Consider the following 24,960-nt stretch of genomic DNA (forward strand, 5'->3'; position numbering starts at 1 on the left):
CTATTCAGCAGGATCTCCTTATAAATCTATTCTAGGTTGTGTCTGATAAGCCCAAGCTCCCGATCCCTCCCACTCCCTCCCCCTCCCATCAGGCAGCCACAGGTCTCTTCTCCAAGTCCATGATTTTCTTTTCTGAGGAGATGTTCATTTGTGCTGGATATTAGATTCCAGTTATAAGTGATATCATATGGTATTTGTCTTTGTCTTTCTGGCTCATTTCACTCAGTATGAGATTCTCTAATTCCATCCATGTTGCTGCAAATGGCATTATGTCATCCTTTTTTATGGCTGAGTAGTATTCCATTGTGTCTATATACCACATCTTCCGAATCCAATCATCTGTCGATGGACATTTGGATTGTTTCCATGTCCTGGCTATTGTGAATAGGGCTGCAATGAACATGCGGGTGCATGTGTCTCTTTTAAGTAGAGCTTTGTCCGGATAGATGCCCAAGAGTGGGATTGCAGGGTCATATGGAAGTTCTATGTATAGATTTCTAAGGTATCTCCAAACTGTTCTCCATAGTGGCTGTACCAGTTTACATTCCCACCAGCAGTGCAGGAGGGTTCCCTTTTCTCCACAGCCCCTCCAGCACTTGTTATTTGTGGATTTATTAATGATGGCCATTCTGACTGGTGTGAGGTGGTATCTCATGGTAGTTTTGATTTGCATTTCTCTTATAATCAGCGATGTTGAGCATTTTTTCATGTGTTTGTTGGCCATCTGTATATCTTCCTTGGAGAACAGTCTATTCAGGTCTTTTGCCCATTTTTCCATTGATTGGTTGGCTTTTTTGCTGTTGAGTTGTATAAGTTGCTTGTATATTCTAGAGATTAAGCCCTTGTCAGTTGCATCATTTGAAACTATTTTCTCCCATTCTGTAAGTTGTCTTTTTGTTTTCTTTTTGGTTTCCTTTGCTGTGCAAAAGCTTTTCAGTTTGATGAGGTCCCATGGGTTTATTTTTGCTCTAATTTCTATTGCTTTGGGAGACTGACCTGAGAAAATATTCATGATGTTGACGTCAGAGAGTGTTTTTTGCCTATGTTTTCTTCTAGGAGTTTGATGGTGTCCTGTCGTATATTTAAGTCTTTCAGCCATTTGGAGTTTATTTTTGTGCATGGTGTGAGGGTGTGTTCTAGTTTCATTGCTTTGCATACAGCTGTCCAGGTTTCCCAGCAATGCTTGCTGAATAGACTTTCTTTTTCCCATTTGATGTTCCTGCCTCCCTTGTCAAAGATTAATTGACCATAGGTGTCAGGGTTTATTTCCGGATTCTCTATTCTGTTCCATTGGTCTGTCTGTCTGTTTTGATACCAGTACCACACTGTTTTGATGACTGTGGCTTTGTAGTATTTCTTGAAGTCTGGGAGAGTGATGCCTCCTGCTTGGTTTGTGTTTCTCAGGATTGCTTTGGCGATTCTGGGTCTTTTGTGGTTCCATATAAATGTTTGGATTGTTTGTTCTAGTTCTGTGAACAATGTCATGGGTAATTTGATAGGGATTGCATTGAATCTGTAGATTGCTTTGGGTAGTATGGCCATTTTTACAAGGTTGATTTTTCCAATCCAGGAACATGGAATATCTTTCCATTTCTTTACATCTTCTTTGATTTCTTTGATTAAAGTTTTATAGTTCTCGGCGTATAGGTCCTTTACCTCTTTGGTCAGGTGTATTCCGAGGTATTTGATTTTGTGAGGTGCAATTTTAAAAGGTATCATTTTTTTGTATTCCTTTTCTAATGTTTCATTGCTGGTATACAGAAATGCAACTGACTTCTGAATGTTAATCTTATATCCTGCCACTTTGCTGAATTTATTAATCAGTTCAAGGAGTTTTGGGGTTGAGTCCTTAGGGTTTTCTAGGTATAGTATCATATCATCTGCATACAGTGACAGTTTGATCTCTTCTCTTCCTATATGGATGCCTTTTATTTCTTTTGTTTGTCTAATTGCTGTGGCTAAGACTTCCAAAACTATGTTGAAGAGCAGTGGTGAGAGTGGGCATCCCTGTCTTGTTCCAGATTTGAGTGAGAAGGCTTTCAGTTTTTCCCCATTGAGGATTATATTTGCTGTGGGTTTCTCATAAATGGCTTTGATTATATTCAGGAATGTTCCCTCTATACCCACTTTGGCGAGGGTCTTGATCATGAATGGATGTTGAACTTTGTCGAATGCTTTTTCTGCGTCTATTGAGATGATCATATGATTTTTGACCTTTTTTTTGTTAATGTGGTGTATGATGTTGATTGATTTGCGTATGTTGAACCATCCTTGTGAACCTGGGATGAACCCAACCTGGTCATGGTGTATACTTTTTTTGATATGTTGGATTCGGTTGGCTAAGATTTTGTTGAGAATTTTTGCATCTATATTCATCAATGATATTGGCCGATAGTTTTCTTTTTTGGTGGTATCTCTGTCTGGTTTTGGAATGAGGGTGATGGTGGCCTCATAGAATGTCTTTGGGAGTAGTCCTTCTTCAACCTTTTGAAAGAGTTTCAGGAGGATGGGCACCAATTCCTCTTTATATGTTTGATAGAATTCACCTGTGAAGCCATCTGGTCCTGGACTTTTATTTGTAGGGAGTGATTTTATGACCTCTTCAATTTCATTTCTAGTGATCGGTCTGTTCGGTTGGTCTGTTTCTGCTTGATTCAGTTTTGGCAAGCTGTAAGATTCTAGAAAATTGTCCATTTCTTCCAGATTGTCAAACTTGTTGCCATATAGTTGTTCATAGTATTCTCTTATGGTTTTTTGTATTTCTGCTGTATCCGTTGTGATTTCTCCTTTTTCATTTATAATTTTGGTTATTTGGGTTCTTTCTCTCCTCTTTTTAGTGAGTCTGGCCAGGGGTTTGTCAATTTTGTTCACCTTTTCAAAGAACCAACTCTTGGTTTTATTAATTTTCTCTATTGTTTTTTGAGTCTCTATTTTATTGATTTCTCCTTTGATCTTTATAATTTCCTTCCTTCTGCTGACTTTAGGACTTTTTTGTTCTTCTTTTTCTAATTCGTTTAGGTGGAGGGTTAAGTTGTCAATTTGGGATCTTTCTTCTTTTTTGAGAAAGGCCTGGATTGCTATAAATTTCCCTCTGAGCACTGCTTTCGCAGCATCCCATAGATTTTGAGAAGTTGTGTCTTCATTATCATTTGTTTCAAGGTAGTTTTTAATTTCCTTCTTGATTTCTCATTGACCCATTGGTTTTTTAGTAGCATGTTGTTTAGTCTCCATGGAGTAGGTTTTTTCTCTTTGCTTTTCCCATGGTTGATTTCTAATTTCATGGCATTGTGGTCAGAGAAGATACTTGAGATAATTTCTACGCTCCTAAATTTATTGAGATTCGCTTTGTGTCCCAATATGTGGTCGATTCTTGAGAATGTTCCATGAGCATTTGAGAAGAATGTGTATTCTGATTTTTTTGGATGTAGTGTCCTGAAGATATCAATTAAGTCTAACTTTTCTATTGTTTCCTTTAGGATCTCTGTTGCTTTATTGGTTTTCTGTCTAGAGGATCTGTCCATTGATGTGAGGGGGTATTAGGTCTCCTACTATGATTGTATTCTCATCAATATCTCCCTTTATGTCTGTTAATATTTGTTGTGTGTATCTGGGTGCTCCTGTATTTGGGGCATATATGTTGACAATAGTAACATCCTCTCCTTGGATGGATCCCTTAATCATTAAATAGTGTCCTTCTTTGTCTTTATGTCTTTTGTTTTAAAGTCTATTTTGTCTGATATGAGCGTTGCGACTCCTGCTTTTCTGTCATGTCTATTGGCGTGAAATATTTTTCCCCACCCTTTCACTTTCAATCTATATGTATCTTTTGTCTTAAGGTGAGTTTCTTGTAGGCAGCATATTGAAGGTTTTTGCCTTTTTATCCACTCAGCCACTCTGTGTCTTTTGATTGGGGCATTCAGTCCATTGACATTTAAGGTGATAATTGATAGATGATTATTTATTGCCATTTGAACCTCGTGTTCCAGTTGATTCTATGGTTCTCCATTTTTTTTTTTTTTTTTTTTTTGGTTGGATGGTCTCCTGTTATTATCTGCTTGAGTGGTTTTTTTTTTTTCATTTTTTGCAAATGCAATATTTGGTTTTGGCTTGTGATTGGCCTGTTTTTTAAGTATGCTAACCCCTTCCCATAAATGTGTGTTTTAGCCTGATGGTCCTGTAAGTTCAAACACTTCATTACTATATTAAAATTAAGAAGAGAGACATACATATAAACAAAAAGGGTTATTTACCTCCTGACATCCCTTGCCCACATTTTATGGTTTTGATGACTCTTTTTTATTTTTTTCTTTTTAATTTTATTTTGATTGAAGCATGTTCATGATTAAATCTGTATGCTGGCTTATTTGAGTGACTGCTCTCTGATTGCAGTTTCCTCAGTCCTAGTTCTTCCTCTTCTTCTTCTTTTTTTTTTTTCTTTTCTTTTTTCTTCCCTTTCCTCTCACTCTCCTCTTTTCTCCTGTTCTGGAGTTTAGGTTCCTCTGCCAGCGATTGGTTGCTGTTCTGTGCGAGTCATTTATTCTGTAGATGTGCTTTTTTTGTTGTGTTTGTGGGAGAGGGTGAGCGTGTCTTCCTACTCCTCCGCCATCTTGTCCTCTCTCCAAATAAAACATTTTTAAGGAGGTCTTCTAAACCTGGGTCCTCTCCTCAGAATGTATTGAAAATGTGAACATCATTCCTTGTATTGGTCAGAACAACACTGCTACAGTCAGAAACATCCCTCAGAACCTCAGTGGCTTAACAAATAAGACATTATTTCTTATTCTGAGTCCTGTGAATTTAATTCCTATGAGGGCAACTTCTAAGTGGTGACTCAAGGATCCAGTCTTCTTGCATCTTATTGATTCACCATCTCAGCAAGTACCTTCAGATTCCATGGGGGAAAGGAGAGCTCCAAGGCCACTGTGGACCTCTCATGACCTCAGCCCAGAAGTGACACTCTTGCTTCCACTTACAGCCAATCTAACTGCAGAGACTGAAAACATATACTTTCTATGTATTCAGGAAGAAAGAAAATGAAACACCTACCATTATTTCTACTAAATCCTCTGTGTGTATCATGGAGAAGCACTTTTTGAGATTCTTAATGTACAATCAGGTAACTTGAACTGATCTTAGAGTAAGTTATCAGCCCAAAGACTCTGCTTTTTCCTTTAGAAATCCCTGATACGCCATCTGCAAACAAGTCATCTTTAACAAGCTATTTTCCCTCACCCTGGGTGCTCCCTCTCTGTCTCTTTAAAAAAAATGTACTTTTTCATTTCTTTTACCATTATAGCTCAGGCCCTTGTCCTTTTTTTTCTGGAAGAAAGCAACATGTGAAGGCCATGCTCATATCCTAAGTAGAGTGTATGTCATGGGGCCAGGAAAAATGAAAATCTACCCTTGGTACTTTTAAGATTTCATCTTAAGAAGCTTTGGAAACTCTTATGAACTAAATACTGACACTGGAATCAACCAGACTCGGAGTTCCTGTTGTGGCTCAGTGGTAACAAACCCAACGAGTATCCATGAGGATGTGGGTTCAATCCCAGGCCCCACTCAGTGGGTTAAGGATCTGGCTTGCTGTGAGCTGCAGCGGAGGTTGCAGATGCAGCATCAGATCTGGCTGTGGCACAGGCCCTGAAGGTGGCTACAGCTTCAATTGGCCGATTAGCCTGGGAACTTGCATATGCTGCAGGTGCAGCCAAAAAAATCAACCAGACTGGAGTTTGATTCAAGATTCTATCACTCACTAACAGTATAATCTTAGATGAATTTCTGAGTTTCAGTAGTTTTAACAGGAGCATGAGAGTATCTATCTGAAAGGGTAGCCGTTAAGGTTTATTTGTAGAGTAGTGGATGTAAAGCATTTAGCACAATTCCCAGCACACAGCAGACCCTTAGCAAGTCACAGTCCCTAATAATAATAGAAATGAAAATGGGTTACATTTGCAACTTTCCTAACAGACTTCCAGGTCTACAGTTGCTTAAGCATTCTTGCCTTCAGTTTGTATCTTGTTAATATGAATTAAAAATATTTGTGTTTAAAATGATGCAGTATGGATTAACTTCTCTATGTAATTGAGAGTAATTTGATTCAGCTGATGGTAATTGTAGTGGATTTTAATGACCAGTTGGCAGGAGTTTTCAGAGTATTCTTCTTAGGAAGTAAAATGTGTCACAGGAATTCACTAGTAATTAAACAAGATACATTCAGACTATAGAATAACTAATAAATAGTAATGAAACCCACTGGAATTTTATATCAGTTTCAAAATTAAGTCTGATACCAGAGAGATGGTAAAAAAATCACCCCACAACTATCAGCCTGGACAGACATTGTACTTAACATGTTAGCACAGTTGCTCACTCATTGCCATCTTCCAATTTGTGAGGTGAGATCCCCAGTTTTGCATTTACCATATTAAAACAAGAAATTAAATGACTCTCAGGTTCACATGGGTGCTGGTACAGGACAGAGTCAGAAAGACAAGCTGAAGTTCAGTGAACTGTCTTCTGAACTGTTGCCCTTTATGATAATGGCTAAAGTATAACTGACCCAAACTTTGAAATTTTCAGATGCCAATGTCATAAAAGGAAATAGGTGAAGGCTGCAGGTTGGCTTGATTCTCATATGTCCTGAATAATAGGATTTAACTACAGCAATAATGCCCTAATCCAGTAGCAAAGTAACCCTTGTGGCTACAATAGAAGATTTTTGCTATATTCAGCATATTTCACCTGAAATTTAGCAGCAAGGTTATCTTCATCTATGAAAGTTCATCTGTCTCATTTCTTCTGTTCAAGATAAGAGGTTTCCCATGGTGCATTGTTTGATTCTTGTCACACTGCCAGATCTAGGGCTGAACTGTCAGGTAGAAGAGCTTTCAGTAATTGAAAGTTTTCTTCACAATTCTTCAGTCCTTTGGACCACATAAATTGACCATGTAATAAGATATCCCTGGTGGAATGTATGAATACACTTTTCCTTAGAGTGTATGGTTTTTCCTTTCGTTTTTATGATCATGAAACTAGAGTTGGGTAGTATCATATATTGAAATCACAAACTGGTATATGGGTATTTATTCACTGGGGAGAAGTTCTCCAAAAGGTAAGGGTTACACTTTCCAAATGGGAACCCCGTGTGAATTGTCTTAAGGAAATCAATTGCCAGATTCTCAAGCTTCTTCGTGTGTTTTTCTTAAATATTTAAGACCATGAGTGAGCTGAAAACCTCACTGAGCTCCAAGCCAGAAAACATGGCTTCTAGTGTCAGCTCTGCTATCACCTAGGATGTGCTTTGAGCAAATCCTTTCACTTACCTCTCTGACCAGTTTTCTGAGGAATGAGATGATCCCTAAGTTGCCTTCCAAAGTAAAGCAAAGAGGTGTTAGCTTGTTTTACATGAAGAAGTCACGCTAAATTCCCAGAGACCTAATCACTTAATGGCAATAGGATTGAGACACATTTTTTTTTTTTTTTTGCCTTTTTGTCTTTTTTTTTGTTGTTGTTGTTGTTGTTTGCTATTTCTTGGGCCACACCCGCGGCATATGGAGGTTCCCAGGCTAGGGGTTGAATCGGAGCTGTAGCCACCGGCCTACGCCAGAGCCACAGCAACGCAGGATCCGAGCTGCGTCTGCAACCTACACCATAGCTCACGGCAACGCCGGATCGTCAACCCACTGAGCAAGGGCAGGGACCGAACCCTCAACCTCATGGTTCCTAGTCGGATTCGTTAACCACTGCGCCACGACGGGAACTCCCACATTTTGAATTAGTTTGAGATAAACATCTCTAAGAAAGTTTGGATTGGACATATACTAAATACGGCATACAGATTTTCTTAAGTCAAAGGACACAGTAAATTCAGTTTTGATGACAATAAAGGATAGTCAACCTCAGACTTTGCTTTCCTCAAACCAATGAACCTTTTATTGTTTAATCCAAGACCATGTACCTTCCTATGCCATGTTAATATATTAGGCTTGGTGAATTCCTTCTCCTTGGTGAGGTTTCTCTATCTTTCCCTCCTTTTGTATCCTTATTTTCTATTTGTAAAAACGAGTTTATTCCATATAGTAGTACCAGCCACATAATGCACAGGATGTATGGTCTGGTACTCTCCTTGGCACCAAATATGCAAATAGCCCCTACATAATCTAACTCCTGCTTCTCAAGAAAAATGTAGGAAGTTCACAGTCTAACTGGCTAAACAGACACTTAAACTGATAATTATAATATGTGTTAAACAGACTAATGGAGGCATGAATAAAATGCTAGGGAAACTTGAAAGAGGGAACACAACTTTCTAATTTTGATGAAGTCAAATTTACTGTTTGGTTGTTTGTGCTTTTGGTGTCATATCTAAGAAATCTTGCCTAATCTCAGGTCATGAAGATGTGTGTCTGTTTTCTCTAAGAGTTTCACAGTTCAGCTGTTATGTTTAGGTCTTTGATCCGTTTTGAGTTAAATCTGTATATGGCATATGGTAAGGTCCAACTTCATTCTTATGCATGTGGATATCCAGTTGAAGGCTGTTTTTTCCCCATTGAATTATCTAGGCAGTATTGCAGTACCTCTTTGATGTACTGTCCTAACTTAGAGTCCACTATGCCAAATTCACTTTGTTTTTTCTCCTACCTGTCAGGCTGCTTCTTCTCAGTGTCCTTTGCGGGCACTTTTATCCTCACCTTACTCTAAATGTTAAAATTCTTAAAGGTATGGTTGGGGACCCCTTCCCTTCGCTCTCTAGTGTCACATCCTAGGTAAGCTTACCCATTCCCATTTTCTTTCCATGCTGATGACTTAAAATTTTGTCTCCATCCCAGACTTCTTTGCAGGACTTTATAAAATATTTTTATTGACTTCAGTTGGATATTTCAAAGACAACTTAAGCATAACATTATCCAAAATGAAATACTTGATTCTCGTATCTGCTCATGCTCCAAGGAAATTTGTCTTTCCAACTGCTTTTTCTGTCTTGTAAATTATACCACTCTATACCCACCTGCTCAAGTAAGAAACCTGGGATTCACTCATTGTTCTTCTTTTTCTTTCATCTCCTATAGCAGTCCCTCAGGATATGTCTTAAATCTGCCCACTGCACTCATCTCCACTGACATCATTCCAGTACAGGCCACCATTCTCTCTTACGGGAGTCACTGCAATAGGTCCTTAACTGTTCATTCCATTTTCTCTCTTGCTCCTGTTCCCAAACTATAGCCAGAGCAAGATTTTTAAAAATGACTTCAATCCAGGTTAGCCCTATTTTAAAACCCTACAGTGGCTACTAGTTATACTTAATATCCACTTCATTACCGTGGTCTATAAGCCCCTACATAATCTAACTCCTGCTTCTCTCTCTAGGTTTATCTCAAACCATGCTCCCCTTTTTATGAACACACCAGTCTTTTGGTTCATAAGACAGATAAGTTTTTACCCTTTCAAGCTTTTGCTCAGGGATTTTGCCCCGCCTTGTTCTATTTCACATCACAGCTTAAACATTAGCTCTTCAGACAGGTCTTTCACACTGATGCTAAGTCAGTCCTCCTTGCCTTGAATTCACTAATTACAGTATATTGTTTGTTAACTGCCTGGCAGTTTTCAAATTGTGTGTATGTGTACACATATTATATATACACCTACACATATACTGTCTTAACCTATACATAATTCGCTTCTTGCTTCTAGACAAGCTCTTTGTCCACCTAAGGGTGAGGACAGTGTGTTGCAGGAGCTTGTCTATTTTACCTAGGACTGTGTTCCCAGCCTGCTGCTGTGTCTGTGGCAAATAAAAGATGACCAGAAAAACATTTCAATGAATAAACAAACTAGCAGGGAAATTTGGGAAAAGATGGGTTGACATCTGATGAGTGTAAATTACCAGGTGGCTAAGGAAAGAAAGGTCATGACAGGCTGACTAGTAACCAGAGTGTACAAAGGCTCAGAGGCAAGAGACAGATTACTGGTATACTTGAAGATGTTATAATAAAGGCTGATGGGATTTTGTGCATGGGGAGATAATATTTTATTTTCACTTTGTTTCCTGCTTAATTTATTAAATATTTCTACTAAACAAAACTTGGAAATCAAATTTTCTTAAGCTTTTAAACATTGTTTTTCACAATTTAGTAGGACCAATTATTTTTAATACTTTATATACTCTAAACTGGTAAAACAAATGTAAAAATAACAATTATAATACTTAAAAGAGCATTATATTTAAGCCTGTTATGAACTAGCAATACCATGAGTTTAATATATGTCTTCATTAGTTCCATACTTCTTCATAGATCTTCCAAATGTAACTGAAATGCTTCTTTTCATGTTTCCTGAGTCTAGAGGAATTAGGTTGCCAAACAATTGAGCTTTGAGGGGAGCACAGCCTGATTTCTCCCTAAGTGACTCAAACATGAGTCCCTAGATATCTCACTGGGTCCCTTTTTATACTTGAACTTTATGTTTCACATCCACAGCACTGTTAAGCCCATGGTTTTTACCTGAGTACATCTGGAGGGTGATGGATTTTCTCCCCGATCAGTCTATTCGTTGCTTTGCTTGGCTGGCATTACATAATCCTCCACCACATCATTATTATACATTGTTCTGGCTTGTTAGCACTACTGGAAACATACAGATGCCTTATTATTATCTTACCATAATTTTTCAAGTTATCCAGCAGTTTCTTCTCCTAGCAGATGTGATCTAGTCTGTACAGATAACCAAATTTCTAAAGAGGAGAATGTATTGACCACTGACACTCATCAGTCCTTTCTGGAACGGTTTCCATAGTCCCAGAACTATGGAACTCATAGTTTCCTGTATTTACCCACTGTTTCTGGCACAGACAGAAATGATACTTTTATACATAGATATGTATGTAGAAGAAACAAAATATTCAGGTATTTTAATAATCCTTACTAAAATCAATAAAGCAAATTAAGTATCCAATTATATAATCTTGTTTTGGATTTTATATTAACTTAACATTGAAAAGCTATGCAAAATCATTATAATTATTATCCTCTTCATTGTCATAACTTTTATTGCGACTGATGTTCTAACATCACAACTGATATCACACCCAGTCTAGTTGGACCTGCTTAAACCAGCTTCTCTTCCCTTTTGGCATTACCTCTACCATCTTTGAAGGTAACCTTGTTGTCTGACAATAAGATATTTCAGGCCTATCTGAGTTTTCCTTGCCCCTAGGCATGAAATCTGCTACTTTGCAAAGAACTCTGCTTTCTTCTAGCAGAAAATAGCATTAGCCACCAAACTCTTAAGTGCCAGGATTGCATTTATGTACCAGTGTTGGGGTGGGGGGGGAGTGCTGTGCTACTATCAGTGTTTGGACACCCTTTGGGACAGAGCTGGACACAGTGTTCCTTGTTATTTACATTGATCTTTTCCAAGTTCATTTATTACATAATCCACCTATAATAAGAAACTGATAAAACTTGATTTTCTAAAATTTGTCAAGAAAAAATGGGGCAGTAGATAGAGACTGGTGTGTGTTGGGGGTGGCAGGTGATCAGGAAGGACAGCTTTAGATGACTGTAGTGTATTGTGAGCAGGCCAACAAAGGCCTGAGACAAGGAAGGAGCACCATCAGGTCAGCAGAATGGAATGTGTCAGGAAGAGCACCCAGGCCTCTGTGGTGCACCCAGCATGACCTGATGAGGACTAGAAATAGAGTGTTGGGCAGGGTGCAGGGCCCTTGTAAGATAAATACCCGTTTCTTCATGAACACTTGGTTATGGGTATGGCGGAGAGTTAGAGTTCAAGGTGAACTGAGTGTAGGATTCTGAGTGGACAGGCGGGCCATTAACTAACATAGTGAATTCATGAGGAGGAGGAGGTCAGATGCAGGGTGAGGAGGGAAAAAATGGGCTGATATTATGATAAAATTTGAGAAGCAGACAAGTACAGATTGTGTCTGGCCCATGTTTATTCTACGATGACTGTGATGAATGAATCAGATATTACTAATACCACAGTGTATATTCAGTTCATATGGTACTATATATATATATATAGTGTGTGTGTGTGTATATATATATGCATATACTACTATATATGCTAAGTATAATTTTACTTCTCAAAACAAACTGTGGAAAAGAGGTACTGTCTTTATTGCCATCGTGCTCGTGAGAAAACACAGGCTCACAGAGAGTAAGTAACTGACCTGAGGTCATAGTGCTAGCATGTGGCAGAGACAGACTCAAACCCAGACCTATCTGACTTCATACCTCTAACCAAGAAAGGAGTGAAACTGACAAGGAAGAATCAAAGTGATGGGGAGGTGGAGGGAATCAAGAAATAGTATGTTACAGAAACCCAGGGAAGAGCAGCTTTTAAGTCAGTCCACGTGTGGTCCAGTGGCTAAATGGAAGAAACTTAAAATAGGCAGTAGAGTTGACAGGTCATTGGAGGGTTTGAGAGACAAGAGTTAGGAGAGTGTGGTGGAAGCCATTTCACTCCAAGTTCAACGTGCCTGGGAGTAGGAGAGATCATGGTGGCAGCAGATGCTTCCTTCAAGAATGTTCACGGTAAGAGTAGGGAAGGAAAGAGCTAAAGTGGAAAGCTTGTCAGAAAGACTCTTTAGTGACAGATAACTGAAGTTTCTCTCTTGAGCAATGGCTAAAGTTGAGTGTCACACACTATTATAATGTCCATACTATTCTAAGTGCCCCACTTGTACAACCTCATTTATTCTTCACATCAATCTTATGAGGTCGGTCCTAACCCAACTGCCATAGCAGGTGAGGAAACAGACTGAAGCCCAGAGGATGAGGTGTTTGTTCAAGGCCACAGAGCTACCAAGTACCAGGCTACAAATGTTGAACAGAACTTGTTTTAGCCAGTAGCACTGTAGAGTTTTCAAACTGCATCTATCAGGACTTGAAATTATGTTATTAAAGTATAAGGCACTGCTTCCACCTTTAATAAAAGCAGAGAGCTGCAGATCATAGCTGGTTTGTTTCTATACACACCAAAGACAAAGAACAAAATCAATTTTACCAAATTTAGAGCCACTGTAGGTTGTTAAGCCCAGAACAAGCATTCCCTCTTTCTTGTGGCTGTTGTTTTTTGGCTGCAGCCACACAGCGTGTGGAAGTTCCCTGGCCAAGGTTCCAACCTGCCCCACAGCAGCGACCCAAGCTGCTGCAATGACACCACCAGATCCTTAACCCACTGTGCCACAAGGGAAGAACTCAGGATTCCCCCTCTGAATTGCCTTTCAGCCACCTTTCTGAGAGCCTGATATTCTCTGAAAAAAGAGGAACCAAAAGAAGTTGAATTCCCTCTCCTGATGCCCTATAACCCTTGGAAGAACATGTTTGTTCATAAGGCCCAAGTGTAAATGAATACTAGAAGGACTAGTGGATTTCCCTACACATCCTGAATTTATTTATTTATTTTTAGGGCTGCACCCACAGCTTACGGAGGTTCCCAGGCTAGGGGTCCAATCGGAGCTACAGCTGCCGGCCTACACCTCAGCCACAGCAACATGGGATCCGAGCCGTGTCTGCAACCTACACAACAGCTCACAGCAATACTGGATCCTTAACCCACCGAGCAAGGCCAGGGATTGAACCCACAACCTCGTGGTTCCTAGTCAGATTTGTTTTTGTTGCACCACAATGGGAACTTCCCATATCCTGAGTTTAAATGTTTAAAAGACATGAATAAAATCCTAAATGCTTGACCCTTGCCATTGAAAATACTGGGATAGTGAACTGGGAGTTCACTACCATGTTCTTCCAAGGAGTATGGACCCATACCTTATATAGCATAGGAGGAGCCACAGGGCTTTCTCCTGAGTCCTTGGCTTTGGGGAATGCCTGTGATTAGGGAATAGGCTGAGGTTCCACTAAATTACTTTAACATCAGCAGCAGAAGAGAACTGCCTGATAGAATGGTCCGTTTTCTTCTTTTGGTAATGCCAGCAATAGATAACTCCAAGATCTCCTTCAAGTAGACCTCTGAGTTTATGGGTTTACAAAGTATTCCTGAATGCTGAGTCCATTTTTCTTTGTCATCCAGCTGTAGGCAACAAACAAATTTCATGGTCCCTGAAATTAGCCACCAACTTAAGACAAAAGATAATTCTGGAACTGCCACTCAGCATGCTATATCTGTTCTGCTGCCTCTATAAAGCAAGCCTTTTTAATGTAATTACATGACTTGTCTGTCTATTGCCAAATTGATGAGGACAGCCTGAATTTATTTATTTTTCCTCTTTTAACTCAGGAGTCAGGATAGTTTATTGTAGCATTTCCCAAAATGGATTCTGCAGAAATCTACCCCTTACTAAGATAATCTGTGCAAAAGGACCCGGTGAGTAAATACATTTGCTAGCAAATCTTTCCTACCCCTACCCATACCTCTATTTGATTAACAATTTACATCAGCATATTAAATGTTTCTCAAAGTTCTGCAATAAAGGATTAGACTGGCATTTTATAAAGCCATTTACCAAAGCATTGAGTTTTCTGTGTGGCACTTTTTAAACCACAGAACCACCATGGGAAATGCTAACATAGTCATTCATAGCTTTGAGGTCAACTCTCAGGTTCTATGTATTCCACTTTTTTAGATTCCATATATATAAGTGAGATCACACAGGGTTTGTTTTTTTTTTTTTTTTTTTCTGTGTCTTGCTACCACAGGCGGGAAGGTGTTGGTCCAAAGGTATAAAGTTGAAGTCATACAGAACGAATAAGTCTAGAGATCTAAAGTAATGCATAGCATGATGCCTACACTGCAATACTGGAAGTTTGCTGAAAGAGGAATTTCAGGTGCTCTCAACACACAAAAAAAGGAAAAAATGATAACCATGTGAGGAGATGGCTATGCTAACTTGACTGTAGTTATTTCACATTGTACACCTTAAATATACATGATTCTTATTTTTAAGTGATTTTTTTATTAAAGTATAATTGACTTATAGTATTGTGTCAATTTCTGCTGTAAAACACAGAGACCCATTCATACATACATACACATTCTTTTTCTCATACTATCTTCATGATTTAAAAAAAAATAGTTTTGGGGAAGTTCCCTTCGTGGCTCAGTGATTAACGAATCCAACTAGCACCCATGAGGACGTCAATCCCTGGCCTCACTCAGTGGGTTGAGGATCTGGCATTTCCATGAGCTGTGGTGTAGGTCACAGACATGGTTCAGATCCTGCATTGCTGTGGCTGTGGTGTAGGCCGGCAGCTATAGCTCCAATTTGATCCCTAGCCTGGGAACCTTCAATATGCCACGGGTGAGGCTCTAAAAAGCAAAAAAAAAAAAAAGCTTCAGGGTCAAGATCTGGGTGACCTTAGGCAAGCTCTCTCTATTCCCTGAGCACATTCCTTTCCTTAATTGTAAAATAGGATAAAAATACATTCCTTTGAAGAATTTGACAGTTGACAATTTACCATAGCACCTGCACATAGTCACCATTCAGTGAACTGTAGATGTTTCTGTGAGTGTCTGGCTGAGGTTCACACTGCATCTGTGGCCAGCATGGGCTAACAACTCCTCCTTTTGCAAAGGCTTGATGTAACACGACCTAAATTTGTAACAGAATTTATCTGATTAGTCACTACCACAAAAGGACCAATGAAATTTAACCTTTTGGAAGAATCTCCCATCTTAAAGGGGGATCCTAGAGGCTGTCCAACATTGAGATGCAACTGTGTGATTGATATTGATTAGTCAATGTAATGGGAAAGAACTTGGTAATTTACTTAAGCTCTCGGATAATTAATGGAGTCTGTGATTAAGAACCGACTTGTTTCACCAGGTAGGCCTTTGCATTTAATCACTGTTTGTAAAGGTGATATCATCATTTTTAAATGACCACACATTTATAAAATGCTTAATGCAAGTCACAGTCCTAAGCAGAACCTCCTCAGAAGCATTACCATGTAACTGAATTACCACCAGTGGGGGTGGAAGTGTGTGCTCATCTCAGGAAGCAAAATGCATGTAAGTGGTTCAGAGCCCCTTTAGGACAGAAAAGGGACCCTCTGGTCACAGAACCAAGTTTCCATGTGACTTTTCTTTTGCTAATATGGCTTCTAGTGGTAGAGATGCTGAGTGGTAAAGATTGGAAGTTTAGAAAAAGGAAAGAAAAAACATCTTGGGTGAATCCCATAGATTTTTTCCAGTAAAATTAATCTGAATGTTACTAACACTGGACCAGATTCAAGTGACCCTTACGTCTACTCATGAAAATAGTTTTGCTAAAGAAAAAAAGAAAAAAATGAATACTATAGACAAGATGAGAACAGGAATTTAATCTACTCAAGGAATAAATTATTGGACACTTTGGGTATATGATATGAGAGTTACTAATGGTCCTGGCCTATTAACAGGTTTCATATGAGTGATCTCCCTGCCAATTTTGTTGAGTTTTTTGTATTAAAACTCAAATCTGTTTTATTTTTTTCACCGTAATTGGTTTTCCTTTAAGTTAGTTTGGATAAATGGGGCTTTATTGTACAGTTATTCCTAAATGGTTACATTGATTATACGATACAAGTAATCCACACAAAACTATCACCAGATTTCAGTTTTAAAACAGTATCCGGAGATGACCAGGTTTATTCAATTCTGAGTATAGACTGATGTAAGTTTATTCGACCATTTATTTTTTAGATGATTTTCCTAAAATCCTAAACTGGATGAGTATTTCGCATTTCAAATATCTATATATGTATTTGATGTAGGAAATAGCTGATGAAAAATCTATTTAAATTGCCTCTTTACTAGTTACAGCATTAAGAATTTTTATTATCAGATATAACCTGAAGTTTAGGATAATATAAGGAAATTAGCTTTATAGTTATTGGTATGGTTTGTGTGCTTTTAAAAAATCTTTCCTCCTCTTCTTTCTCTTCTCTCCTTACTTTTTAATATAACCTTATTTTTCTCTCTCATTTTTCCTATACATTTAAATTTCCTTTGTTTTTCCAAACAATGATTGAAAACAATGTATAGCTCTATCTCAAATTGCTCTCAGGAAGGTCTTCTCAATCTCTTAACATAAAAGATGCTAGCACAGTATTTTTTAAAAGCACATACTAAGTGGAACTGATGCAAATTCAACATCAATGAAGTAAGACTTGTCTCTGATCTATTCTCAAAGATCTATTCTCAAACCTATTCTAATTCAAAAGGTAGCTGACTTTATTTGCAGTGGTTGACAGCCTCTTCTCAGACTGCTTGAATAAATTTGGGTGCTAATATGCTTCCTGCCTATTTAGAGAGAATTACTGTTCTCTCTGCTTCAGGAGACTGTTTTATTTCCATATTTAACTTAGCACAATATGATGCACCCCAACTTTTGAGTTAGGCATCTTACTTTACAAAACATGCCTTGGTTCAATGAGGATGTGTTCAACTCTCTCTGAGCAGCATATTGAGCTGCACACAGCAAGTATGCAAAGATCTGAGTGTCTCCCGGGAGCTTCAAGACACTTAGCCCCAAGACAGAAGAAAGGGAGACATGCCAAGGAGCTGAGTGGGTCTGTGCAATTTTCCCAGAACTCCCCAGAACACACACGGCCTTAGGGAGGGGCAGGGACAAACGTCCACTGAGCAGCTGCAGGCATTTTGTATATATTGTCATCTTCATTTCCACAACAGCCACTTGAGGCAAATGTTACAGATGAGGAAACTGACGGTCAGAAAAGTTAAAATACATCCTTCCTCAAAGTCATTCTGCCAGTTTGTCCACATAACAGTGACTGGCACATAGCATGCACTCAAAAGAACAGTCTGGAAACACTGAATGAGACTTCCAAGGAAGCAATTTTCAGCATGTACCAACAGCCTCCAAAAAGTGTGTGTCCTTTGAACCAGCAGTTTAATCTCTAGGAAATATCAGAAATGCAGACAAAGATCGTATGTCCATATAAATGCAAGACAGTAACTGCATCCTCATTTTAAAAAGTAAAACTTTCCTAATAAGTTGTGATACTGAACATCTTTTCATGTGCCTCTTGACCACTGAGCCATGACGGGAACTCCTGAATTTTAGAATTTTTGTTCTATTTCTGTGAAAAACATCATTGGGATTTTGATAAGGATTGCATTTAACCTATAAATTCCCTTCGGTAGTATGGCCATTTTACCAATGTTAATTCCTCCAATCCATGAGTATGGAATATCCTTCTATGTCTTTCTGTCTTTCAGTTTCTTTCAGCAGTGTCTTACAGTTTTCAATGTATAGATCTTTTACCTCCTTCATAACAACCGTTGGCTAAACAGTATCATATAAAACTGGTTGCCGTGCTGATCTGACGTCTTGTACAAGATTAACTTTTAAGTCATGACAGGAAAGCAGTATGGCTCATGCAAAGCAGATTCATTCTAGAAACACAAATGTGTCTAACTTTGAGGGCATCATGAGGGTCAGTTCTGATGGGGGGAAAAAACAATCCTGGCTATATACTGGTAGCTAGTTCTAAAATCCCCCTGGTTTGATGCAGATACTCCTGGCTATGGAGTTTCAAATGCCCTACCCCCTCTTTTCTCTAACCTCTGGTGGCTAAGCTGTGGGTAGTATGTCTAAGGAGCTGGAGGAGTAGGATATTTTCTTGTGCGCCACCCCCCCACCCCCGCCCCGTACCTTCAGTCCTTTCACCCTCTTCCCATTCCTTCCCTTTGGCCTGTTCCTTCTTGGGAGCACCTGACTTGAATGCAGCTTAGGCAATAACTCTTCATTTACCAAGAGGAATATCTTGAGGACAGAAACAGTCAGGTGTTACCTTGGGAAATAACTTGTAAAGCCCTGTTCATGCTAGTCTGCTCACAATTCTGTCACAGTGATTACTTTCCATGACCAACACCACACCTGCAAAGAGGAAGGTACAGAATAAGGAAAAAGCTAGCTCTGGTTTCCCAATGCCATGTCACTTTTGTAGTGACATGATCTTATGAAGCCACTGAACCTCAACTAGTCTCAGTCTTCTCAGTAGAATTTTTGTGACAATCAAATGAGGTACTATTTGTAAAGATGCTTTATGACTACAAAATGTTATTCAAATGTTAGGCAAGGGTGCGAGGTTATCATCATAGCCATACTGTGAAAGCAGAGGAACCCAGATTTGTTCTAAATACCTGTCTTCCATTCCAACCCTTGTATTCAACAGGGTTTCTACAGAGCCACATTTCTGTCCGTATTCATCTGTGCTGACTTACCTTGGCTCCTGTAGTGCTTGATGCAACTGAGCAATAGTAAGTTAAGTCCATCTGCCTCCTCTTAGTGCATAGGGAAGCCCGTAAAATCCATTCCTAAAGATGAAAAATGGAAAACAATTTATAAAGTGCTTCCTCTCAGCTAGGCACTTTCTTTGCCTGAGATTCTGTTCTACAAACCACAGACTGTTCCCACAGAGGAGAAATCAGGAAGCCTTTGCAGCTGAGACCAGTGGAAATTACAGTTCTATTAAAAGCTGTCTGTGGCTAGATGGATCCATCCCAGGTACAAAGTTAAATGATGTAATAAACTTATCCAAAGACATAAAGCTATTGCATAAAATGCCATTTAAATACCTTCCACTCAATGTTAACAAAATACGGCTATAAATTTCCTCTGATTGTAATTTTGCAAGTTGCTAGGTCTCAGTGGGTTATGCCTCTGCCAGTTCTTCACTGTTGAATTTTCTTTTCCAGTCCTAGTAAATGGGATGTCAGGGATGCAAAACTATTTGAAATGTGATGCTTTTCAACTTTCTCAGTATAATCACTCATGAATCTGGGAGTGCTAAGTTTCTTCTAGGTTGGGTTTCCGTCTTCCACCTCCTGGCTAAGTGCAGGGCTGAGGCCCCATGTTTCATAACTAGAGATCAAAGGCAAAAAGGCCCAACCAACTAGGCCATGGCTTGGGATTCAAAGTTGGGAAAAATGTATCTCCTCTCAACTTTGAGACTGAGCCACAGCTTCTTACATGGAGCCCTATCTTTAGGGAAGAGTTGCAAGAAATACAGAGCATCATATCTGGAGAAGTGCTGTGCCCCTACTCTTCCAGGGGTTATTCAACTAAACCCTAGGTTAAGAGGAAATGCTCATAAAATCCAAGTATATCTCACTGAACTTGCGCATTTCCATCTACATTTGCAAATCCAAATGCACCCCGCCCTCCTGAGCCTCACCAAAGACTCGTGGCGGGGGCGGGGCAGGGAGCCTTCACCACATCCCCAGGTCCTGCCAGCAGGTATCCTTCCTACAAATGCGTCAGTCAGACCAGGTCAGAAGAAAAGTTGACTCGTTTCCCAGACACTCAAAGCCGTTCCAGAGTGTGACCTGCCTTGCTTGTTCAGGGTACTCACCCCTGCAGGGGGCTGTCACTGTAGTTCAGCAGAACTAGCTTCTAATGCTCTTGCTGTCCTCCTTCAGGAAACAGCATCCTCCATTCAGCAGCTGATAGCGTGACCAGCGCAGTACAGAAAGCGAGCCAGGCCTTGAACGAGCGCGGGGAGCGGTTGGGCCGTGCAGAGGAGAAGACAGAAGACATGAAGAACAGCGCCCAGCAGTTTGCAGAAACTGCACACAAGGTAGGTCCCACAGCACGGCTGAGGGCTTAGCTCTTGGTTGTCAGGGAGCTCCGGTGCCCAACACTACTTTATTTCAGTGTATTTCCCATGACAGGAAATACAAAATAAAGGCTGTGTGTGTGTGTGGCCCCTGTATACACTTTCCTTCTGCTTAGTGAGCACCAGAGTCATGGAAGGATTCTTCTTGGACCTGTTTCTCTGATTATCTCCTTTCTGACGTCTTCATCTCTGCCTTTGACCCCGTATCTTTGGGATACAGACCATTTTTAGTTCCTGCCCAGTATTTTGAGGCTCACGTTTCAGAGAACAGGATGGAGGGTGAGGGGTCTAAAAATAGCCCTCCTGCCTTGGCTAGTGCTTAAAGGAGGGCTGTGGGCTGTTTGTGCTTACTTTTCCATGCTGTCCCCTTCTGGTCCTGAGCCTGTGTTATCCCTTTACCATATGAAAAGCAAACTCCAGTCCCAGGGTACTTCTGGGCAAGTTTCCTCTTTGGATGGGCCTTGGATCTCTAAGGCTGCCTTGACACACGGCGATGCCTGCAGGATTCCCATGTGCCTCTGGGTCCAGAGAATGGTGTTTGCCACACACCCCAGGTGCACACACACACATTCACACACTCACTGAAAAAGTGCCTTTCAGAAAGGGAAGGGGGAGTTTTTATTGGCAGCCAGCTATCTAAGGCAGTCACAAACCAAAGGAAAAGAGAGGCCTTGTCGGTCAGGTGATAAAGAGGATTTATTACTGTTCTTGTGCTTCAGATCAAAAAGCATTTCTTTTCTGGCTAGTAATTCAAATTTAGGTTTCCAGAAACAACTTCTGATAATTGTTGGCCGTGAGACTCATGATCTGGCCTTTCAAGATATGCTTTTTAGGTGACCTTTGGGGAAGAAATTAATTTGCTTCAACAGAAAACTCTGCTTCTGCTGAGGAAACAAGAATGGACAACTTGGAAAGTAATGGGAAAAATCTCCCCAGCTGAGCTGGGCTGGCCTTTGTCTGAGGCTCAAGCCCAGGCCCAACTGTAGATCCAGATCTGAGTAGACACATCTTGCCTTCCCTTCCTGCCTCCCCTTTGAAGAAACCCTGTCTTGTTTTGTCATCAGCCCCCTATCATGGCAGTGTTTTACTGAACTGCTGCCTTGGGGGCCCATTTGGAATTCAGACCTAGCTAAGAAAGCAGGCAGTCCTGCTGGGGGCCAGAGCCTCACTTGCAGCAGTTGCTTCAGAGGGAGTGAGCTCAGGATTACAATTTCCCTTATCCTTTCCGCAGCCTTCGTGATATAGAAACTGATGGAGTGAAGATGCTAGAATTCCCACCCAGCTTCATTTACAGCAACAGCAACTGTAGTGATTCAAAGGGGGATGGGCAGTGGAAGTCTGGGGAAACATTTCAAGTGTTGATTTGGAGAAAAGAAGGCTAAAGGGGATTAATTTTTTTAATTGTCTTCAAGTCTGGGGAGGGCGATAATGCAGGCAGTTCCCTTTCATGTCTTGTCATACAGAACACTCAACATGTGTTGAGTGTCTGATAACATTCTGCTAAAACAAGAGTTTAGGTTAATGATTAAATCATGAATCGGGTTACCAAGGAAGTCTGTGAAATCACTCTTCCTAATGAGTAGACAATACCTGGAGGTCATCCATGTCAGTGTCTACCTCAGAGGAGGTCATATAAACACTGGGTTGGATAACCTAACCAGATGGCCAGAATTCTTGGCCCTGGTCACCCTGTTTCCCTGATACTGTAGCCAAGTTTGCTAGGGAGTTGGGAAGGCAGTATGGTTTGGGAGTTAACATCTGGTGTCTGACTTACCACCTCAGTGACCTTAGACAAGGGCTCGATGTCTCTAAGCCTCAGTTTCCTTATCAGGAAAATAGGGCTAATAGTACCTTTCTTCTAGGGTATTGAGAGAACTGAATGCATTCAAACCTATAAATCGGTTATCACAATGCCTGGTACATATCTCACTATGAGTTGTAATTATTTCCATAAAAGTGGTATCTGCTGAGCCTTCCCTAATCCATTACGTGATGAGCTCTGTAGGAGGGTGGAGAAATGTGACCAAGGATCCTAGCACAGAGATGGGGAGGGACTGACAGTGAAGATTTTGTGCTCTCCCATGTGGGGTGGGAGGGCCTCCTGCTGAATGCTGACACTTTCTAAGCACAGAGCAGCCCTTGAAAACAGGACCTGTCAGAGCAGAAACGGATTAGGTCCCCAAAGGCACAGGGGCCTCTGGCTTTGACCACTGGTCAAAGCCAGAGGCCCTTTGGCTTGACCACTGGGAGGAGTGGTGGCAGCCAGGCACCTATTTCAGCAGAGATGGACAAGGTAGGGCAGTCTCTACTTACTTTGATTTCCTCTCCTGTGGGTGTTGGAAGGGTGGGGGGAGGGGCTGCTGGTGTCTGTTAGTGTGTTTGCGGGAGTGTGAGAGAGACACTATTATAACCAGACTTGCCGTTTTCTAAAACTGGGGTGTGTGTTTATGAATCACCAGCACTGGCAGTATTCCTAATGAGGAGGCTGACCTCTTTAGATAAGGTGTGGCTATTTTCCCAGGGACTAGGACTCCTGATTTGTCCCACTGGTATAGGCTGACCAGCAAGATGTCCACTGGCTGAGCCCCCGCCAGGCCTGCTGGTGAGGAAAGGAGAGAGTTCAGAGATGGACCCAGGCCTTCCTCCCCCGCAGTCGTGGCTGGGCTGACTCAGTAAGAGTGGGCTGTGTTTAGAAGCTGAGACACAGTGCACATCTTAGAGCCCTGACAGTTCAGGGTGACAGTTCCTCTGGGCTTCCTGGTTGAACGAGGGAACACAGCCTCAGCTGGAGAGTAGGGTATACCTTCTAGATTGCAATAGAAGAGGATCTCTGGCTCTCTCGCTTTTCCCAGGACTCCTGCAGTGACCCAGGTACATTAGTGAGTGGATCACCTTTGTAGGACCCTGCCATCAAGATATGGAGTACTTGTCTCCTGCAGAGCCAATAGAAATGCTTCTGCCTCCCCTCTCCCCCAGTTCCGTTCATCGTGGCTTGGGGAAGCGTGGTTCCTTCCTGAGCTGTGAACTTGGCACAGTCTCAGACCTCAGCAAAGTCCAGTTCAGCCAGAGCAGGCCTGCTTACTCTCCTTTGCTTCAAAAAGCACAACGTTGCAGTATGTACAGTGCTTTGACGCCCACCTCGGCTGGTGACTCAGCAAGGAGTGAGGGATACCCATACCTAAGCATCCTCTAATGACATTTCCCACAGAAGAGAACAGTGATCTGCCCTGTTTTTCACAAGCCCGAATTTGTTGGGGAGAGAGTGGTAAGTGGCATTTCCCTTACTGGCAGGGAATGGCTGTCTCTGTCCCTACTACCATCATCTGCTCCCCGTGGGTCTCTGAGCAAGGAGGGACACCTCAAGAGTCAAGGCCTCTTAAAGAATAACCTCAGTATGAGTAATAATTTTTTCTGTTGTTGTTGAGATGGAGTTATATTTACATAACTCTGAAAGCTTTTTAAGAGATATTAACAAAATAGAGCAGAAAGAAAATCTACTTCTCTTCTGTAGAAGTGCTGACATTTAATCCATTAGCATTTGAGTTGGAGATGATATTTACAGACATGAGGAAACTGAGGCACAGAGCAGCTGTGACTGTAGAGCTCAATGTCATACAGCAAATGTGCAGCGGTAAAGCAATAGCACACTCCCTTCCATATTTTAAAGCTTCTAACTCCCAGGAAATTAAGGAAAAACAAAACTAGGTAGCATGCAAATGACGCCATTTCCTACAAAATGTCCAATCCAGCCCTATCTCTCTCTGCGAAGCTGAGCTGGCACTGCCTCGCCCAGCTGGGGCTCCCCTTAGCACCAGTCCTACCTGCATGGGAGTGGTAACCAAGGCCTGGTGTAAGCAGCAGCACAATTGCTGCTGAGGATTAATGACTGTGGGTAAATTGGCACAAGCCCATTAGCTGAAGGTTAACAGCTCAGTGAATAACAGGACAGCAGTACCAATCAAATATTTACAGTTGCTATTCATTATGCACAACACTTAACAGCTCTGTGTTGATCTGAATGATCCATGTTGCTAAATAATGTATAAAAACTAGAGACAGATCAAGAAGTGGAGGCCATACAGTGGAGGAGCTCAGTGTGGCTGGGGAAGGGACAGATATGAGGGAGAGCCCTGGCTCAGCCATTTCCTTCCACTATGTTTCCTGGACCACAAACTCTTCGAGGTTAGGAGCTGTAGTCCCCTCCATCCTTCTTGGCAAAAACCCACAGCACTTAGCCCAGCATCCTGGGCACACTCAGGGCTTCACAAACACCATCTGACAGTTGACGGCTGCTGCCATCAGCAAGGCAGAAGGTCCATGGGAATCTTTGCTTAGGGTGGCTTTACCAGGCAGAGACCCC

At 40.9% G+C, this 24,960-nt stretch overlaps 1 protein-coding gene and 1 long non-coding RNA gene across 13 annotated transcripts in view; one reads left to right on the plus strand and one right to left on the minus strand.

Moving 5' to 3' along the window:
- The window catches only part of STXBP6 (syntaxin binding protein 6), a 256,512-nt gene that overhangs the window by 227,628 nt on the left and 3,924 nt on the right, over window positions 1–24,960 (plus strand). For all 12 annotated transcript variants that reach the window (XM_005666215.2, XM_005666218.3, XM_005666216.3 and 9 more), the window contains 1 exon segment: window positions 20,404–20,561. In XM_005666215.2, the coding sequence (XP_005666272.1) occupies window positions 20,404–20,561 (158 nt within the window).
- Window positions 15,279–20,459, minus strand: LOC102166701. The gene is made up of 3 exons (XR_002345888.1): window positions 20,337–20,459; window positions 19,207–19,299; window positions 15,279–18,859 (listed from the first exon to the last, which is right to left on the minus strand). It is a non-coding gene; the product is annotated as an uncharacterized LOC102166701 (long non-coding RNA).

The sequence above is a fragment of the Sus scrofa genome, chromosome 7 (assembly GCF_000003025.6).
Source record: "Sus scrofa isolate TJ Tabasco breed Duroc chromosome 7, Sscrofa11.1, whole genome shotgun sequence".
In the NCBI taxonomy this organism is placed as follows: Eukaryota; Metazoa; Chordata; class Mammalia; order Artiodactyla; family Suidae; genus Sus; species Sus scrofa.